The sequence below is a fragment of the Seriola aureovittata genome, chromosome 11 (assembly GCF_021018895.1).
Source record: "Seriola aureovittata isolate HTS-2021-v1 ecotype China chromosome 11, ASM2101889v1, whole genome shotgun sequence".
In the NCBI taxonomy this organism is placed as follows: domain Eukaryota; kingdom Metazoa; phylum Chordata; class Actinopteri; order Carangiformes; family Carangidae; genus Seriola; species Seriola aureovittata.
Window position 1 is genome coordinate 9,949,748 of NC_079374.1, and position 14,742 is coordinate 9,964,489.

At 31.0% G+C, this 14,742-nt stretch overlaps 1 protein-coding gene across 15 annotated transcripts in view; it reads right to left on the minus strand.

Annotated features, from left to right (window-relative positions):
- mcf2lb (mcf.2 cell line derived transforming sequence-like b) overlaps positions 1-14,742 on the minus strand; it is a 60,364-nt gene that overhangs the window by 1,214 nt on the left and 44,408 nt on the right. For 10 of the 15 annotated variants that reach the window (XM_056389251.1, XM_056389249.1, XM_056389255.1 and 7 more), the window contains 5 exons: positions 2,261-2,326; positions 2,023-2,100; positions 1,450-1,559; positions 227-339; positions 31-134 (listed from right to left, as the gene is read on the minus strand). In XM_056389251.1, the coding sequence (XP_056245226.1) occupies positions 31-134; positions 227-339; positions 1,450-1,559; positions 2,023-2,100; positions 2,261-2,326 (471 nt within the window). The remainder of the gene's footprint in view (positions 1-30; positions 135-226; positions 340-1,449; positions 1,560-2,022; positions 2,101-2,260; positions 2,327-14,742) is intronic. The other 5 variants (XM_056389254.1, XM_056389260.1, XM_056389250.1 and 2 more) reach the window with 1 other exon arrangement.

Below are 14,742 nucleotides of genomic sequence, written 5' to 3' on the forward strand. Positions count from 1 at the left end.
CTCACACAGTAAATTTCTATGTTTGAATACCTGAGCTGGTGAGTGACTGGCAAGACTTGGACTTTCCAATGAGTGTGATAAGATTAGCAGCAGCAATCCAGCCCTCCTTAGAGGTGCTAAGGTTACGTACAAACCTGTATGACCACACACAAAAAAATAGTATTATAGTAGTGCTGCTGTAATTATTTTTATTTCCAATAGGCCACAGTAAAGGCTGTATGCTCACCACTGTCCATCATCTCCCTCTTTGACCAGCTGCACAATGTCTCCATTCTTCACTGAGAGCTCTTGAGCGTTGCCCTTCTCGTAGTCGGCGATAACTGTATATTTTCCGGCACACTATTCATAATGAAGCAAACAAGATACACAGTTGGAAAATCAGGAGCTTTGTCAGATCAAAAGTTACAGTAACGCCTAGGATTAGTTCGTGCTATGAATAGAGAAAACAATTCAGTCAAAACATGTGTCACCTTTAAACCTTAATTAATCATTATTTTTACATTAACAATGGATCAAATGATGTTTCTGGCAGCAGCATGCAATGCTTTTCTGCAAGGAAAGTTATGATAAACCAGTTGTACGCTACCTGCCAGCAGCAGACAGCACGCAGACTAAGGTAATAACTAGCTGGTGAACATAGTGGAGCATTTAGCAAATATAGAGCCAGATTATTTTCCTCAGGAATTATTGAAGATCAAAGTAGAGCTAAAGGGAGAGTAAATATTACACTTAAATTCATCAGGTGACTAAAACCACTACTTCTTTGGTCTATGTCTGCTGGATATATGAACAAGAAATTGTTTGCTAACATGTTTAACAAAACAACTTTATACTGTGTGTCAGTGTTGTGTTTACAGCTTGTTCTGCTGCCCCCAAGCGGCCAAAAAAAAAAAAAAAAAAAAAAAAAAAAAAAAAAAAAAAAAGCTCTAAATAAATGAAGCATCTTATATTTAAATATAATTCTGTTTCATATTTGATCAAATGTGAAAATCCACAGAAAATGGAAAAAATAGGACACAGTTGTAAATTGTCATACAGTAAGAGTTATCTTCTATGGGCAAAGAGGACAGTGTTCACTGGCAAATGTATCACAAACCGATCATGTGACATGTACAGCTGCTAATTATTCCACATGTACTGTTTCAACAGACTTTTAACATCACATGGTTTCATGGCTTGTTAAGGCCTTTTAAGGGAAACGTCTGTACATACACTTATGCAGTAGATACCCACAGACAGACTTGTTTTTGTCACTTAGGAGAACATTGCACTATTTATTCCCTGGAGACTTACCTTAACTACAACCATACATACCTAACCCCAACCCTATGCTAAACCAAAGGGACACAAGGTGAGTACCCATACTTTGATTGTGTAATCAGGCTTTTGTCTCCACAGTGTGATTAGGACACAGGCAAGCTGACATGTTTGTCACGCATAGTGACTCACCAGCTTCTTGCCGTTTTCATCCTCTGGGTCAGAATTAAGAGGCTCCTCTGCGCTGGAATAGCCATCATGCTCCTCTGAGGCATCCAGTGACAGGGAAGCCTTGTTCCAGCCTGAGGGGGGGAAAAAAACAGGTGATTAGTCTACAGCAACATGTAACTTCACTCGCTGTCAGACATGTGAGTGGCCAGCAGTGACAGATCTACAAGAGTGAGGGAGTGAAAGGGAAAACCACAAAAAGCTCTTGAACAGAGAAGGTTGAGCAGCTAACCCCAGGAATCCCAGCATGACACAACCAGTCCCACAGCTATTATCAACTCTATTTTTCTACAACAGGGGAGGTGGACATGCAGCTCTATATTTTAAATTCCAAATGAAACCAAAATATAATGTGGCAGGCAACCATGTCTGTCAGTGTATCAGTGTGCATTTATTTGATTCTTACTAAGCCTGAAAGAAAGGTGAAGATTTCAGATGGGCAAAGCAAAAATAGAGAGAGACGGTCTATAGATTTTTATAGTAGTGAAACAGTGGACCCAACACACAGCCAGCGTGAGGCAGCTCGTGCCAGTGTACCTCTCCACTTTGTCTGTAAGAGACTAGAGGTGCTGAACCACCTGGCCCTGCTCAGGTGGAGGGGTGGAGGACCTGCATCTGAGGGACAGGAGGCAATGGAAACACAGCCAGTCACTCACCCTGCAGCAGCTACAGCAAATCCAACTCATCAGTGCTAGAGACCCTGGCTGTGCTCAGAAATCATGGATGAACAACAAACGAGATGGGGAGGTACGCACTTGTTGCTGAACAGACTAACCTTTGAAGCCGAAAGGCGTTGGGTCGCTCTGGCGTTTCGTCTTGTGATCAGGGCTCGTGGGGGATCCTACCATGAAACAGGAAAAAGAAAAGATGGGTGATTTGTTGATGCAAGAAAGAAACCACACCCAAAATACTGACAAGCAAAAGCTAGAGTAAAAAAAAAAAAAAAAAAAAATCAAAGGGAAAAACTGCAATTTAGCTCTGATTACAATGACACAGTAAACTTGAAGAGAAACTGATACGAGGATAAACTAATTCTAATAAGGAGGGAAACTGCAAAATACAGCTCAATGTTGCAATGCATTTTGGAAGCAACATTACACTGCACTGGATTAAATAAAGCTGGGGTCTAGAGCTGTGTGATACCTGGAGACGGGAGGACTGTCATGGGTAATGTAAAACTTTTATCATCAGTAGTTGGGGGCTCTGTGGAGGGAAGCATGCAGTATTTGACCTGCTGAGCAAACATCTTGAAAATAAATTATGTCTTCACTCTATTCACTATACACTTCATAGACAGTTCAGGGAATAGTTTGAAATTGGAAATTAGATGCTTATTTGCTTATTTACCTAGAGTTAGATGAACAGATCAATACCACTCTTATGTCTGCATGGTAAATATGAAGCTATCGCCAGAAGCTGCTTTGCTTAGCTTAGCATAAAGACAGAAAGCCGGAGGAAACAGCAACTAATTGGCAACTCTAATGTGACTGACATTTTTTACACCTTTCAAAATTATAGCATTTTTTTATGCCTTAGTGTACTATTATGTTTTTAGATGTTTTATGCCTTAATATACTATGACAGTTTTTGATGATTTTGTACCTTACTGTACTAGGATGGTTTATATCTTACTGTACTGTCACATTTTTTTACGTTTTTATGTCAAATTTTTCTATGCAGTTTTTTGACGTCTAAGTCAAAATATACTATGACATTATGTACCTTACTATATTATTATGTTTTTTGAAGTTTTTATGCCTTGCTGTACTATGAAGTTTTATGTTTTACTATACTATGACGGTTTATGTCTTACTATACTATCACATTTTTCGACATTTTTATACCTTATTATACTATGCAGTTTTTTGATGTTTTTGTGCCCTACTATACTATGACGTTTTTATGACTTTTTATGCCTTACTATACTGTTTTTATGCCTTAATATAATATGACGTTTTTGTCTTACTATACTATAACATTTTGTGCCTTACTATACTATTACGTTTTTATCCCTTACTATACGTTGATATTTCATGTCTTACTATACTATATTTTATGCCTTACTATACTATGACTTTTTTGACAATTTTATGCCTTATTATACCAAGACGTTTTTTGACGTTTTCTTTACTAAACTATGACATTTTTATGCTTTACTATACTATGTTGTTTTTATTAATTTTTATGCCTTACTATACTATGACTTTTTTATGACTTTCTATACTATGATGTTTTTATGCATTACTATACTATGACTTTTTTTTTTTTATACTTTTAATGCCTTACCATACTATGTCGTTTTTATGATTTTTTATGCCTTACTATACTTTGACATTTTTATGCTTTACTATACTATTACATTTTTATGACTTTTTATGCCTTATTATACCATGACTTTTTTATGAATTTTCATGCCTTACTATACTATGACGTTTTTATGACTTTTTATGCCTTAATATACGATGACGTTTTGATGACTTTTTATGCCTTACTATACTATGACGTTTTTATGCCTTACTATACTATGACGTTTTAATGACTTTTTATGCCTTACTATACTAATACTTTTTTATGACTTTTTATGCCTTACTATACTATGACGTTTTCATGCCTTACTATACGTTGTCTTTTTTATGCCTTACTATACTATGACGTTTATGACTTTTTTTGCCTTACTATACTATGACGTTTTTATGACTTTTTATGCCTTACTATACTATGACGTTTTTATGCCTTACTATACTATGACGTTTTCATGACTTTTTATGCCTTACTATACAATGACGTTTTTATGCCTTTTTATGCCGTACTATAGTATGACATTTTTATGACTTTTTATGCCTTACTATAGTATGACATTTTTATGCTTTACTTCGCTGACGTTTTTATGACTTTTTATGCCTTACTATACTATGACGTTTTTATGCCTTACTATACTATGACGTTTTTATGACTTTTTATGCCTTACTATACTATGACTTTTTATGCCTTACTATACTATGACTTTTTTTTTTTTATACTTTTAATGCCTTACCATACTATGTCGTTTTTATGATTTTTTATGCCTTACTATACTTTGACATTTTTATGCTTTACTATACTATTACATTTTTATGACTTTTTATGCCTTATTATACCATGACTTTTTTATGAATTTTTATGCCTTACTATACTATGACGTTTTTATGAGTTTTTATGCCTTAATATACGATGACGTTTTGATGACTTTTTATGCCTTACTATACTATGACGTTTTTATGCCTTACTATACTATGACGTTTTAATGACTTTTTATGCCTTACTATACTAATACTTTTTTATGACTTTTTATGCCTTGCTATAGTATGACATTTTTATGTTTTACTTTACTATGACGTTTTTATGACTTTTTATGCCATACTATACTATGACATTTTTATGCCTTACTATACTATGACGTTTTTATGCCTTACTATACTATGACGTTTTTATGCCTTACTATACTATGACGTTTTCATGACTTTTTATGCCTTACTATACAATGACGTTTTTATGCCTTTTTATGCCGTATTATAGTATGACATTTTTATGACTTTTTATGCCTTACTATAGTATGACATTTTTATGCTTTACTTTGCTATGACGTTTTTATGACTTTTTATGCCTTACTATACTATGACTTTTTATGCCTTACTAAACTATGACGTTTTTATGCCTTACTATACTATGACGTTTTTATGACTTTTTATGCCTTACTATGCTATGACGTTTTTATGCCTTATTTTGCTATGACGTTTTTATGACTTTTTATGCCTTAGTATACTATGACTTTTTATGCCTTACTATACTATGACGTTTTTATGCCTTACTATACTATGACGTTTTTATGACTTTTTATGCCTTACTATGCTATGTCGTTTTTATGACTTTTTATGCCTTACTATGCTATGACGTTTTTATGACTTTTTATGCCTTAGTATACTATGACGTTTTTATGACTTTTTATGCCTTACTATACTGTCGTTTTCATGCCTTACTATAGTATGACCTTTTTATGCCTTACTGTACTATGACTTTTTTTTTTTATATACTTTTAATGCCTTACCATACTATGTCGTTTTTATGATTTTTTATGCCTTACTATACTATGACATTTTTATGCTTTACTATACTATGACATTTTTATGACTTTTTATGCCTTATTATACTATGACATTTTTATGACTTTTTATGCCTTATTATACTATGACTTTTTTATGAATTTTTATGCCTTACTATACTATGACATTTTTATGCTTTACTATACAATGACATTTTTATGACTTTTTATGCCTTATTATACTATGACTTTTTTATGAATTTTTATGCCTTACTATACTATGACGTTTTTATGACTTTCTATAATAACGTTTTTATGCCTTATTATACTATGACTTTTTTATGAATTTTTATGTCTTACCATACTATGTCGTTTTTATGACTTTTTATGACTTACTATACTATGACGTTTTTATGCTTTACTATACTATGTCGTTTTGATGATTTTATGCCTTACTATACTATGACTTTTTTATGACTTTCTATACTATGACGTTTTTATGCCTTCCCATACTATGTCGTTTTTATGACTTTATGCCTTATTATACTATCACATTTTTTTTTGATTTTATGCCTTACTATACTATGAAAGTTTGACGTTTTTATGCCTTATTATAATATGACATTTTTATGTTTTACTATACTATGTCATTTTTAGGACTTTTTATGCCTTACTATACTATGATGTTTTTATGCCTTAACATACTATGTTGTTTTTATGACTTTTTATGCCTTACTATACCTTGACTTTTTTATGACTTTCTATACTATGACGTTTTTATGCCTTACTATACTATGACGTTTTTATGCTTTACCATACTATGTCGTTTTTATGACTTTTTATGCCTTACTATACAATGACATTTTTATGAATTTTTATGCCTTACTATACAATGACATCTTTATGCTTTACTATACTATGACATTTTCATGACTTTTTATGCCTTACTATACTATGTCGTTTTTATGCCTTCCCATACTATGTTGTTTTTATGACTTTTTATGCCTTATTATACTATCACGTTTTTTGATGATTTTATGTCTTACTGTACTACAAAAGTTTTTGACGATTTTATGCCTTATTATACTATGCAGTTTTCTTTTAAAATGTTTTTATGACTTTTTATGAATTTTTATGTCTTACCATACAATGTCATTTTTATGGCTTTTTATGCCTTACTAGACTAAGATGTTTGCCTTACTAGACTAAGACGTTTTTTGATGTTTTTATGCCTTATTATATACTATGATGTTTTTTGATGTGTTCATGCCTTAATATACAATGCAGTTTTTTGACGTTTTTGTGCCTTAATATATTATGACATTTTATGCCCCACTATACTATTACATTTTTGACTTATTTATTTTGACAAGAGCAGACTGCAGCGCATCATTCACTCTGCTGAGAAGGTGATTGGCTGCAATCTGCCAACTCTCCAAGACTTGTACACCTCCAGGACCGTGAGGCGACCAGGAAAGATTGTATACGACCCTTCCCACCCTGAGAGACTGTTTGAGTTACTCCCCTCTGGCAGAAGGCTGGGGTCCTTCAGGACCAAAACTTCTCACAACAGAAACAACCTCTTCCCTACTGCAGTTGCCCTCATTATCGAAGCTCCCGTGAACTATTGCAATAAACCCCTGTCATTGTGCATAGTATACATATTTGTATTGTATATATTTTTATTTTTCTATTTATTTTCTAGAATATTTCTTCACGTTGTAAATATTGTATCTTATTGTTAAATTTTTCAATTCATATCAAAGACATCTCACTGCAATAATTCTTTGTTTCATCTTTGTTTATATTTACTTCTTACTCTGTTGATTGTTATGCACCAAAACACAAGAGAAAATTCATTTTCTGTTGAAAACCTACTTGACAATAAAGCAAATTCTGATTCTGACTCTGATTCTATACAATGACTTTTTATGCCTTATTATACTATGATGTTTTTATGACTTACTACTACAAAACAATATGTAATAATATATTAAGTATATTAAGGCATAAAAAGTCATAAAAACGTCATATTATAGTAAGGCATAAAAATTCATAAAAACGTCATAGTATAGTAAGGCATAAAAACGTCATATTATAGTAAGGCATAAAAAGTCATAAAAACGTCATAGTACAGTAAGGCATAAAAACGTCATAGCAAAGTAAGGCATAAAAATGTCATACTATAGTAAGGCATAAAAAGTCATAAAAAAGTCATAGTATAGTAAGGCATAAAAAGTCATAAAAGCGTCATAGTATAGTAAGGCATTAAAACGTCATAGTATAGTAAGGCATAAAAAGTCATAAAAATGTCATAGTATAGTAAGGCATAAAAAGGTCATAGTATAGTAAGGCATAAAAAGTCATGAAAACGTCATAGTATGGTAAGGCATAAAAAGTCATAGTATAGTAAGGCATAAAAACGTCATAGTATAGTAAGGCATAAAAAGTCATAAAAACGTCATAGTATAGTAAGGCATAAAAACGTCATACTATAGTAAGGCATAAAAAGTCATAAAAACGTCATAGTATAGTAAGGCATAAAAAGTCATAAAAACGTCATAGTATAGTAAGGCATAAAAACGTCATAGTATAGTAAGGCATAAAAAGTCATAAAAACGTCATAGTATAGTAAGTCATAAAAACGTCATAGTATAGTAAGTCATAAAAACGTCATAGTATAGTAAGGCATAAAAAGTCATAAAAACGTCATAGTATAGTAAGGCATAAAAAGTCATAAAAACGTCATAGCAAAGTAAAGCATAAAAATGTCATACTATAGTAAGGCATAAAAAGTCATAAAAACGTCATAGTATAGTAAGGCATAAAAAGTCATAAAAACGTCATAGTATAGCAAGTCATAAAAACGTCATAGTATAGTAAGTCATAAAAACGTCATAGTATAGTAAGGCATAAAAACGTCATGAAAACGTCATAGTATAGTAAGGCATAAAAAGTCATAAAAGCGTCATAGTATAGTAAGGCATTAAAACGTCATAGTATAGTAAGGCATAAAAAGTCATAAAAATGTCATAGTATAGTAAGGCATAAAAAGGTCATAGTATAGTAAGGCATAAAAAGTCATGAAAACGTCATAGTATGGTAAGGCATAAAAAGTCATAGTATAGTAAGGCATAAAAACGTCATAGTATAGTAAGGCATAAAAAGTCATAAAAACGTCATAGTATAGTAAGGCATAAAAACGTCATACTATAGTAAGGCATAAAAAGTCATAAAAACGTCATAGTATAGTAAGGCATAAAAAGTAATAAAAACGTCATAGTATAGTAAGGCATAAAAACGTCATAGTATAGTAAGGCATAAAAAGTCATAAAAACGTCATAGTATAGTAAGTCATAAAAACGTCATAGTATAGTAAGTCATAAAAACGTCATAGTATAGTAAGGCATAAAAAGTCATAAAAACGTCATAGTATAGTAAGGCATAAAAAGTCATAAAAACGTCATAGCAAAGTAAAGCATAAAAATGTCATACTATAGTAAGGCATAAAAAGTCATAAAAACGTCATAGTATAGTAAGGCATAAAAAGTCATAAAAACGTCATAGTATAGCAAGTCATAAAAACGTCATAGTATAGTAAGTCATAAAAACGTCATAGTATAGTAAGGCATAAAAACGTCATGAAAACGTCATAGTATAGTAAGGCATAAAAAGTCATAAAAACGTCATAGCAAAGTAAAGCATAAAAATATCATACTATAGTAAGGCATAAAAAGTCATAAAAACGTCATAGTATAGTAAGGCATAAAAAGTCATAAAAACGTCATAGTATAGTAAGGCATAAAAACGTCATAAAAACGTCATAGTATAGTAAGGCATAAAAACGTCATAGTATAGTTAGGCATAAAAAGTCATGAAAACGTCATAGTATAGTAAGGCATAAAAACGTCATAGTATAGTGAGGCATAAAAAGTCATAGTATAGTAAGGCATAAAAACGTCATAGTATAGTAAGGCATAAAAACGTCATGGTATAGTAAGGCATAAAAAGTCATAAAAACGTCATAGTATAGTAAGGCATAAAAACGTCATAGTATAGTAAGGCATAAAAAGTCATGAAAACGTCATAGTATAGTAAGGCATAAAAAGTCATAAAAACGTCATAGCAAAGTGAAGCATAAAAATGTCATACTATAGTAAGTCATAAAAACGTCATAGTATAGTAAGGCATAAAAAGTCATAAAAACGTCATAGTATAGTAAGGCATAAAAACGTCATATTATAGTAAGGCATAAAAAGTCATAGTATAGTAAGGCATAAAAACGTCATAGTATAGTAAGGCATAAAAACGTTATAGTATAGTAAGGCATAAAAAGTCATGAAAACGTCATAGTATAGTAAGGCATAAAAACGTCATAGTATAGTAAGGCATAAAAAGTCATGAAAACGTCATAGTATAGTAAGGCATAAAAAGTCATAAAAACGTCATAGCAAAGTGAAGCATAAAAATGTCATACTATAGTAAGTCATAAAAACGTCATAGTATAGTAAGGCATAAAAAGTCATAAAAACGTCATAGTATAGTAAGGCATAAAAACGTCATATTATAGTAAGGCATAAAAAGTCATAGTATAGTAAGGCATAAAAACGTCATAGTATAGTAAGGCATAAAAACGTTATAGTATAGTAAGGCATAAAAAGTCATGAAAACGTCATAGTATAGTAAGGCATAAAAAGTCATTAAAACGTCATAGCAAAGTAAAGCATAAAAATGTCATAGTATAGTAAGGCATAAAAAGTCATAAAAACGTCATAGTATAGTAAGGCATAAAAACGTCATAGTATAGTGAGGCATAAAAACGTCATAGTATAGTAAGGCATAAAAAGTCATAAAAACATCATAGTATAGTAAGGCATAAAAACGTCATAGTATAGTAAGGCATAAAAAGTCATAAAAACGTCATAGTATAGTGAGGCATAAAAACGTCATAGTATAGTAAGGCATAAAAAGTCATAAAAACGTCGTAGTATAGTTAGGCATAAAACGTCATAGTATAGTAAGGCATAAAAATTCATAAAAACGTCATAGTATACTAAGGCATAAAAAGTCATAAAAACGTCATAGTATAGTAAGGCATAAAAACGTCATAAAAACGTCATAGTATAGTAAGGCATAAAAACGTCATAGTATAGTAAGGCATAAAAATTCATGAAAACGTCATAGTATACTAAGGCATAAAAACATCATAGTATAGTTAGGCATAAAAACGTCATAGTATAGTAAGGCATAAAAAGTCATAAAAACGTCATAGTATAGTAAGGCATAAAAATGTCATACTTTAGTAAGGCATAAAAAGTCATAAAAACGTCATAGTATACTAAGGCATAAAAAGTCATAAAAACGTCATAAAAACGTCATAGTATAGTAAGGCATAAAAAGTCATAGTATAGTAAGGCATAAAAACGTCATAGTATAGTAAGGCATAAAAACGTTATAGTATAGTAAGGCATAAAAAGTCATGAAAACGTCATAGTATAGTAAGGCATAAAAAGTCATAAAAACGTCATAGCAAAGTGAAGCATAAAAATGTCATAGTATAGTAAGTCATAAAAACGTCATACTATAGTAAGGCATAAAAAGTCATAGTATAGTAAGGCATAAAAACGTCATACTATAGTAAGGCATAAAAAGTCATAAAAACGTCATAGTATAGTAAGGCATAAAAAGTCATAAAAACGTCATAGTATAGTAAGGCATAAAAACGTCATAGTATAGTAAGGCAAAAAAAGTCATAAAAACGTCATAGTATAGTAAGGCATAAAAACGTCATAGTATAGTTAGGCATAAAAAGTCATGAAAAGGTCATAGTATAGTAAGCATAAAAACGTCATAGTATAGTGAGGCATAAAAAACGTCATAGTATAGTAAGGCATAAAAAGTCATAGTATAGTAAGGCATAAAAACGTCATAGTATAGTAAGGCATAAAAACGTCATAGTATAGTAAGGCATAAAAAGTCATAAAAACGTCATAGTATAGTAAGGCATAAAAACGTCATAGTATAGTAATGCATAAAAAGTCATAAAAACGTCATAGTATAGTAAGGCATAAAAACGTCATAGTATAGTAAGGCATAAAAACGTCATAGTATAGTAAGGCATAAAAAGTCATAAAAACGTCATAGTATAGTAAGTCATAAAAACGTCATAGTATAGTAAGTCATAAAAACGTCATAGTATAGTAAGGCATAAAAACGTCATGAAAACGTCATAGTATAGTAAGGCATAAAAAGTCATAAAAACGTCATAGCAAAGTAAAGCATAAAAATATCATACTATAGTAAGGCATAAAAATGTCATAGTATAGTAAGGCAAAAAACGTCATAGTATAGTAAGGCATAAAAAGTCATAAAAACGTCATAGTATAGTAAGGCATAAAAACGTCATAGTATAGTAAGCATAAAAACGTCATAAAAACGTCATAGTATAGTAAGGCATAAAAACGTCATAGTATAGTTAGGCATAAAAAGTCATGAAAACGTCATAGTATGGTAAGGCATAAAAACGTCATAGTATAGTAAGGCATAAAAACGTCATAGTATAGTAAGGCATAAAAACGTCATAGTATATAGTAAGGCATAAAAACGTCATAGTATAGTAAGGCATAAAAAGTCATAGTATAGTAGGCATAAAAACGTCATAAAAACGTCATAGTATAGTAAGGCATAAAAAGTCATAGTATAGTAAGGCATAAAAACGTCATAGTATAGTAAGGCATAAAAACGTCATAGTATAGTAGGCATAAAAAGTCATGAAAACGTCATAGTATAGTAAGGCATAAAAAGTCATAAAAACGTCATAGCAAAGTGAAGCATAAAAATGTCATAGTATAGTAAGTCATAAAAACATCATAGTATAGTAAGTCATAAAAAACGTTATAGTATAGTAAGGCATAAAAACGTCATAGTATAGTAAGGCATAAAAACGTCATAGTATAGTAAGGCATAAAAACGTTATAGTATAGTAAGGCATAAAAAGTCATGAAAACGTCATAGTATAGTAAGGCATAAAAAGTCATTAAAACGTCATAGCAAAGTAAAGCATAAAAATGTCATAGTATAGTAAGGCATAAAAAGTCATAAAAACGTCATAGTATAGTAAGGCATAAAAACGTCATAGTATAGTGAGGCATAAAAACGTCATAGTATTGTAAGCATAAAAACGTCATAGTATAATAAGGCATAAAAAGTCATAAAAACGTCATAATATAGTAAGGCATAAAGAGTCATGAAAACGTCATAGTATAGTAAGGCATAAAAACGTTATAGTATAGTAAGGCATAAAAAGTCATAAAAACGTCATAGTATAGTAAGGCATAAAAAGTCATAAAAACGTCATAGCAAAGTAAAGCATAAAAATGTCATACTATAGTAAGGCACAAAAAGTCATAAAAACGTCATAGTATAGTAAGGCATAAAAAGTCATAAAAACGTCATAGTATAGTAAGGCATAAAAAATCATAAAAACGTCATAGTATAGTAAGACATAAAGAGTCATGAAAACGTCATAGTATAGTAAGGCATAAAAACGTCATAGTATAGTAAGGCATAAAAAGTCCTAAAAACGTCATAGTATAGTAAGGCATAAAAACGTCATAGTATAGTTAGGCATAAAAAGTCATGAAAACGTCATAGTATAGTAAGGCATAAAAACGTCATAGTATAGTGAGGCATAAAAACGTCATAGTATAGTAAGGCATAAAAAGTCATAGTATAGTAAGGCATAAAAACGTCATAGTATAGTAAGGCATAAAAACGTCATAGTATAGTAAGGCATAAAAAGTCATGAAAACGTCATAGTATAGTAAGGCATAAAAAGTCATAAAAACGTCATAGCAAAGTGAAGCATAAAAATGTCATACTATAGTAAGTCATAAAAACGTCATAGTATAGTAAGGCATAAAAAGTCATAAAAACGTCATAGTATAGTAAGCATAAAAACGTCATATATAGTAAGGCATAAAAAGTCATAGTATAGTAAGGCATAAAAACGTTATAGTATAGTAAGGCATAAAAAGTCATGAAAACGTCATAGTATAGTAAGGCATAAAAAGTCATTAAAACGTCATAGCAAAGTAAAGCATAAAAATGTCATAGTATAGTAAGGCATAAAAAGTCATAAAAACGTCATAGTATAGTAAGGCATAAAAACGTCATAGTATAGTAAGGCATAAAAACGTCATAGTATAGTGAGGCATAAAAACGTCATAAAAACATCATAGTATAGTAAGGCATAAACACGTCATAAAAACGTCATAGTATAGTGAGGCATAAAAACGTCATAGTATAGTAAGGCATAAAAAGTCATAAAAACGTCGTAGTATAGTAAGGCATAAAACGTCATAGTATAGTAAGGCATAAAAATTCATAAAAACGTCATAGTATACTAAGGCATAAAAAGTCATAAAAACGTCATAGTATAGTAAGGCATAAAAACGTCATAAAAACGTCATAGTATAGTAAGGCATAAAAACGTCATAGTATAGTAAGGCATAAAAATTCATGAAAACGTCATAGTATACTAAGGCATAAAAACATCATAGTATAGTTAGGCATAAAAACGTCATAGTATAGTAAGGCATAAAAAGTCATAAAAACGTCATAGTATATAGTAAGGCATAAAAAGGTCATACTTTAGTAAGGCATAAAAAGTCATTAAAACGTCATAGTATACTAAGGCATAAAAAGTCATAAAAACGTCATAAAAACGTCATAGTATAGTAAGGCATAAAAAGTCATAGTATAGTAAGGCATAAAAACGTCATAGTATAGTAAGGCATAAAAACGTTATAGTATAGTAAGGCATAAAAAGTCATGAAAACGTCATAGTATAGTAAGGCATAAAAAGTCATAAAAACGTCATAGCAAAGTGAAGCATAAAAATGTCATAGTATAGTAAGTCATAAAAACGTCATACTATAGTAAGGCATAAAAAGTCATAGTATAGTAAGGCATAAAAACGTCATACTATAGTAAGGCATAAAAAGTCATAAAAACGTCATAGTATAGTAAGGCATAAAAAGTCATAAAAACGTCATAGTATAGTAAGGCATAAAAACGTCATAGTATAGTGAGGCATAAAAACGTCATAGTATAGTAAGGCATAAAAAGTCATAAAAACGTCATAGTATAGTAAGGCATAAAAACTTCATAGTATAGTA